The sequence below is a fragment of the Leptopilina boulardi genome, unplaced genomic scaffold, assembly GCF_019393585.1.
Source record: "Leptopilina boulardi isolate dan_hultmark-lab unplaced genomic scaffold, ZJU_Lbou_2.1 LbouV2_371, whole genome shotgun sequence".
Lineage (NCBI taxonomy): Eukaryota > Metazoa > Arthropoda > Insecta > Hymenoptera > Figitidae > Leptopilina > Leptopilina boulardi.
The window spans coordinates 3,832,796-3,839,599 of NW_026137942.1; the positions used below are offsets into that span (position 1 = coordinate 3,832,796).

The following is a 6,804-nucleotide window of genomic DNA, read 5'->3' on the forward strand; positions in this document are numbered from 1 at the left end:
TGTGGCACCGTATTACAAGCCAATTGCAATTTGGACAAATTCTCGTCCCACTCCTTACAGTCATGTTTTAGAAAGGTGGCAATCGTTGGTTTAACGGTTCGATTAAACCTTTCAACCGGATTCGCTTGGGGCTGTTTTATCGGCGTTGTTATTTGTTTAATACCCCTCGCTACCAGGTATGACTCTGCTTCCCTATTCACGAACTCTTTGCCATTGTCTCTTACGACCGCTCTAGGAGTTCCCCAACAATCAAATACCTTATCGAGAATTTTAACGACCGTCTTCCCATTTCTCGTACGTATAGCCCTTTCAGTCCCACAATTAATGAAATAAACGAATATCCACAAAATACATGGTACATATAGTTTTTGGGGTCGCTGATTACGATTCCGATGTCAGTTTTTCAAAATTCGAAATAGCGGATCCAACATGGCGCTCGACTTTTTAAAAAGATGCTTAGATTCGCTTGAAACTGGTAACTCGGGGGTTTTCGGGGTCGCTGATTACGCATCCAGGGTCAATTTTTAAAAATACAAAACGGCGGATCCAATATGGCGGACGTAGAAATAAAAAATTTATCGGATTTGCTTGAAAGTTGTTACTCGGGGGTTTTTGGGGTCACTAATTACAAATCCGACGTCAGTTTTTCAAAATTCAAAATGGCGGATCCAATATGGCGGAAATTTTTTTAAAATTTCATCGGATCTGCTTGAAAGTTGTTACTTGGGGGTTTTTGGGGTCACTAATTACGAATCCGATTTTAGTTTTTCAAAATTCAAAATGGCGGATCCAATATGGCGGATCCAATATGGCGGACGTCGAAATAAAAAATTAATCGGATTTGCTTGAAAGTTGTTACTCAGGGGTTTTTGGGGTCGCTGGTTACGAATCCGATGTCAGTTTTTCAAAATTCAAAATGTCGGATCCAATATGGCGGAAAATTTTTCAAAAATTCATCGGATCTGCTTGAAAGTTGTTACTCAGGGGTTTTTGGGGTCGCTGGTTACGAATCCGATGTCAGTTTTTCAAAATTCAAAATGTCGGATCCAATATGGCGGAAAATTTTTCAAAAATTCATCGGATCTGCTTGAAAGTTGTTACTCAGGGGTTTTTGGGGTTGCTGGTTAAGAATCCGATGTCAGTTCTTCAAAATTCAAAATGGCGGATCCAATATGGCGGAAAATTTTTTAAAATTTCATCGGATCTGCTAGAAAGTTGTTACTAGGGGGTTTTTGGGGTCACTAATTACGAATCCGATTTTAGTTTTTCAAAATCCAAAATGGCGGATTCAAAATGGTGGAAAATTTTTCAAAAATTCATCGGTTCCGCTTGAAATTTAAACATGCTTATGAAAGAACAAAATAGCTAATCCATTATAACGTAGATTCAAAATATTTCGTTTGATGGCCGAAAAGATGGAGTATTTGGAAATTTTTGTTGTTTTCGCGCCCAAGTAGTATACACTAAAATGCCCTCACAGTGTCGCAAAAGTTTGAAATTTTTCCCATTGTACCTGAATTGTTTGTTGACAATTATTCATTTGTGATAGAGAGCAGCTAAAGGAACTTTTGTTTTTCCAATCTTATTATTCTATTGATTGAGAGCGTTGTGAGAAAACATTAAGGTTGATTATTGCCCATTATTTATTACATACGTTTTGAAGTCTATAAAATATTTCATAAGCTTTTAAGTTTTAGCACAGATAAGTTTCTTCGATTATTTTATTTTTTCTTCATGGAGTTTTCTGCAATCAATAGTGACAGTGGAAGTGAAGACGGTGAGTATGCATCCGAAGATGATGGTTTTGATTTTGAAAGTAATGAAGATGCATCAAACGTCGCTACTGATCAAATTTTCGAGCCAATTTCTGATGTTGGAAGCGTTGTTTCAGACATATTAGATAGTGAAAAAGATGAGACACCTCTTAGTCAAAGAATGAATGAGTTAGACGGTATTTGGGAACAAAAGTCTAGAAAATATAATAAAATACCCTTTTCTGAAGATTGTGGTCCAAAATTACCTCCTAACGTATTTTCGCCATCAGAAATTTTTCTCTGTTTGTTTTCAGATAACCTTATTGATATTCTAGTGGATCAAACTAATTTGTACTGCAAACAATTGCTAAAACCGTTTGAAACCACGACAAAAGAAGAGATGCTAAAATTTATCGGGATAAATATTTTAATGGGAATATTTTAATGGCCTGCTATTCGTGATTATTGGTCATCTAATATTCAGTTACGTGATTCTTTTATAAGTTCTATCATGCCTCGCAATAGGTTTTTCTTTCTGTTATCTAAAATGCATTTGAATGACAACGAATCTATGCCTAAAACAGGCGATCCTACTTACAACAAGCTGTATAAAGTAGCACCAATGATCAATCATTTGTCAGAGAATTTTTTGAAATTTTATAAGCCCACTAAAGAGCAAGCTATTGACGAAAGCATGATCAGATTCAAAGGCAGAAGTTCGCTGAAGCAGTATCTTCCACAAAAACCAATTAAAAGAGGTTTTAAAGTTTGGGTTAGAGCAGATAAATATGGCTTTGTTTGTGAGTTTCAAATCTATACTGGCAAAATTGATGGTAGCGCAGAGAAACTTTTAGGCGAAAGAGTTGTGCGAGATTTATCTCGTGAACTAACTTTTAAAAATTATCATTTATATTTTGGTAATTATTTCACGAGTGTGAGTTTGATGATTTGCCTAAAAAATGAAGGTATTCAAGCTTGTGGTACTGTCAGAAGTAATAGAAAGGAGTTACCAAAGTGTCAAAAACCTGATAAAAGTTTAAAAAAAGGAGATAGTGAATACCGAACATCATTTAAAGGAATATCTTGGGTAAAATGGAAGGACAATAAGGCGGTACAGTTCTTGTCTAATTTTCACGACCCCTCTGATATCGCAACTGTTGGAAGAAAACAAAAAGATGGTTCAATTCTTCAAATAACAGCTCCAAAGATTGCAGTTGATTACAATTCTTATATGGGATGTGTAGATAAAGCAGATATGCTTAAGTCTACATATGAACTAAACCGGAAAAGTAAAAAACGGTGGCACAGAATCTTCTGGCACTTAGTTGACGTAACAGTTGTAAATTCTTTTATAATTTACCGGCAAAACAGACCAGATTCTCAAATGGCTTTGAAAGAGTTCCGCTTGGCAGTTGCAAATGATCTAATTGGATATAGTACTCCAAACAAAAGGGGTAAAAAACAGCAACAATTGCCGATCAACAACTACAAACCAAAGATATCCACAACCATGCGATTTTCTCAAGTTCCTCACCTTCCAACTGTACTAAGTACTCAAAGACGTTGCGTTTGTTGCAGTACCAAAAGTATTCCCTGTCGAACATCTTTTTTCTGTTCCACATGCAATGTCCCCTTATGCATAAAAAAAGAGAAAAACTGTTTTCAAAAGTTCCATGTTAAATGAGTTCATTAAGTATAAAAAATAATAAAAAGTAATACAAATTTTAATAAGTATTAAAAAAAAAATTAAAAAACAGAAAAAAAGAAACAAAACTCTGCCATTGACGGTCCTAAGCCCGTGTATAAAAAGAGGAGGGTGTTTCAAAATGCGCAATTTTGAGTATCGTGAATTACGCATTTAAATTCACTTCATAAAACCCCGAGTAAGAAGTTTCAAGCAGGTGCGATGAATTTTTGAAAAATTTTCCGCCATATTGGATCCGCCATTTTGAATTTTTAAAAACTGACATCGGATTCGTAATTAGTGACCCCAAAAACCCCTGAGTAACAACTTTCAAGCAAATCCGATAAATTTTTTATTTCAACGTCCGCCATATTGGATCCGCCATTTTGTATTTTTAAAAATTGACCCCGAAAACCCCCAAGTAACCAGTTTCAGGTCAATTGGAGCGATTTTTCAAAGTCATCAAAAGGTGGTCGATATATCGACCACTGGGACTGAAAGGGATAGAGAATAATTCAAAGTACTTTGTATACAAATGTAAGACTACCAAAACACACGAATTTCCTCTTTTCGTTCGAGTTTGTGTTACCACCGTATCGCCGACAAATAAGACAAAGGTGAGTACGACATTCGAGCAACTAGTTTTCCCTTAATCGGGTTCTGATTATATTTCACCTTCACGCAAATATTGCACTCTTCGACATAATTTTTCAAGTCTTGGGCCATCCCCGGTCAATAGAAATTCTGGCGAATCCTGTCAAGGGTTTTGTCTTTACAGAGATGACCAGCCTGTGACAAATCATGATTATAATGTAAAATAGCAGTTGTTTCATCAGATTTGACAACCCTTTTCCATGGGGTTTCATCATCAATTAAGGCCTTCTCGTAATCCGGACGATAATAATACAAAACGTCACCTTCTATTTTCCAACAGTCAAATCTATCTGGTTGATTTTTAACTAAATTAAATTTTGTCATATACCAGTCTTGGTCACAAATAGTATTTAATTGAATTTTGCTCTGAATTGCTTTCTTAATGACTTTCTCCCAGCCATCGGGATCTACGTCGACATTATGCATTCGCGAAAGGGCGTCAAGTGCCTCATTCAAGGTGCCACATCGATGTTCTACAGTCATGTTATGCTGATACAGGTAAATTGACCATCTCGCCAGTCGACCTACTGTATTTTTTAACCCTTGAAGCCACTGTAAAGCTTGGTGATCTGTTACCACCGTGAAAGGCATTCCCTCTTAATAACATCGTAGTTTTTCGACGGCCCAAATTACTGCCAAACATTCTTTTTCTGTCGTCGTATAATGCAATTCAGCACCTCTCAATGGCCGACTCAGTACTTTAATGAGATTCTCCTTACCCGTTTCAGGATCTTTCTGCACCAAAATCGCGCCTAGACCGAAATCACTCGCGTCAATGTACAGAATAAAAGGCTGTCCCAGTATTGGTACATATAATCCCGGTGCATTTATTAAAGCCTTTTTGACGTCCTTGAAGGACTTTTGTTCAACCGCCGTCCATTTCCACGGAACTTTAATACTAGTTAATTTATTTAAAGGGCCCTGTATCCGTGCAATGTTTTTTACATGTCTGTGATACCAATTTACTAAGCCATTAAACTGTCTAAGTTGAGTTCTATGTTTTGGAACTGGAAAGTCGACAATCGGTTGTATTTTTTCCGGGTTTGGTGTCATGCCGAATTCGTCGACAACATAACCGAGAAATTTTACTTCTTTGCACGCGGAGCTACTTTTTCCGATTTACCAACAACTTTGCTTCCCGAAAAACCTCGAAAACTAGCGACAAAATCTGTAAATGTTCATCGAAACCCTTACTGAATCTATCTCTACACCACGGAACACCGTTTTGAAATCCCAATAAAAAGTCGACATCACTCGTTGCATTACTTTGTTTGTCAAAATTCGCGGTTTGAGAATTATTTTCGTCAACGTACATTTGTTGTGATATAGAATCGTTAAGGTCAATGTCTGTAGGAATATTTCTGCCTTTATTAAAATTGTCAGTCGTTTGTCCCTCCTACTCTGCCGATCACCCGGATTTCCCCCAGAATTTAAAGAAGCATTTGAATTTGGTTCTAACATAGTGGGAGTAAAAGAGGAAGATACAAAAATTCTTCTCTCCCCCAATAACCGACAACGATAATTTTTCCGAATTATGCCCAGTAAAAAAAAAGTATAGACAGTAAGGAAAAAGTATAGACTCATAGCTTAGTGGCTATACCGTTCGGCATGTAATGACGGTATAGAGACGTTACGGTGTATACTTTTTTCTTACCGTGAATACGGTTCACCTGGATTGTTTGAATTGATGTGTATTAACGCGATTTGACATTGTCAATGAAAAAGCCGATTGTTTTGAAGTGTAATAATGCCGATTACGAGGAGGAGCGACGAAATTTTATCTAAAAGTTAAAAAGGTAAATGTGACAGGCACGAGACCTGCGAGAGTTGTTACCACTGGATTGAGGAAATGCATCATTACTGACAAAAAGTATTCGACAGAAACTTACCGACAGAAAGTTACTAGGAAGAGCGGCAAATTCAAATGGTCAAATTAAATTCGAATGAATATATACATAATTTAATGTAGTTTTTTTATTTTAAATCAAGTATAGTATTTTAAATAATTAAATACCGATATTAAATAATTAATGTTTATTATAAAAATTGACATATAGACATAAAAATTTTTTCATTTTTAGCATTTAAATCTGTGAAATAATGAAATATTGTAATTTTATTTTTTAATTTCATAAAATTTTTATTTTTTATTAATTATTAATAATTAAATTTTTTTCATAAAAATAAAAATGTACTGCAAAGAATATGTTTTATGCATTGAAAAATAAAAATTTGTTAAAATATATTATTTCTATATTTTGTAAATAAAGTTATTTATTAAAATAATTTTTTTATTTATAAAATTGAAATAGATTAAAAAATTAATGTTTTAAATTAAAAATTTTTTATTTGAATTAATATATGTAATTAACTATTATGAAAATTAATTAGTCGTTAAATTTTTTTTTTTTTTTAATAATAACTAATCTTTTTTTACCTATAAACAAATTTAATTTTATTTTGAACAAAATTATATTTTTAATGATAAAAACTTTGTTATTTTACATAGAGACGAATAATATTATACTTTTTTTATTTGTGAGTGAGAAGTGACCAAAACCAAATAATTGTAAATCATCGTAAAAATATTTTAAAAGGAATAGAAACAAAACAATACATTTTAAAATTATACAACACAAGAATACTCGCAAATGCGATTGTAAAACGAAAAGTACGAAAGTAATATAATTTTAGGTTTATTACTTCCTGCAG

The 6,804-nt window shown here is 34.3% G+C and overlaps 1 protein-coding gene across 1 annotated transcript; it reads left to right on the plus strand.

Moving 5' to 3' along the window:
• Positions 1-2,301: 2,301 nt before the first annotated feature.
• On the plus strand, positions 2,302-3,438 carry LOC127287622 (piggyBac transposable element-derived protein 4-like). The gene has a single exon (XM_051314650.1). The coding sequence runs from the start codon at positions 2,302-2,304 to the stop codon at positions 3,436-3,438; it is 1,137 nt and encodes a 378-aa protein (XP_051170607.1).
• The last annotated feature ends 3,366 nt before the right edge of the window (positions 3,439-6,804 follow it).

Bases quoted from the DNA above. Each gene is read 5' to 3' on its own strand.
- LOC127287622 (XM_051314650.1), top strand. From the start codon at position 2,302: ATGCATTTGAATGACAACGAATCTATGCCTAAAACAGGCGATCCTACT.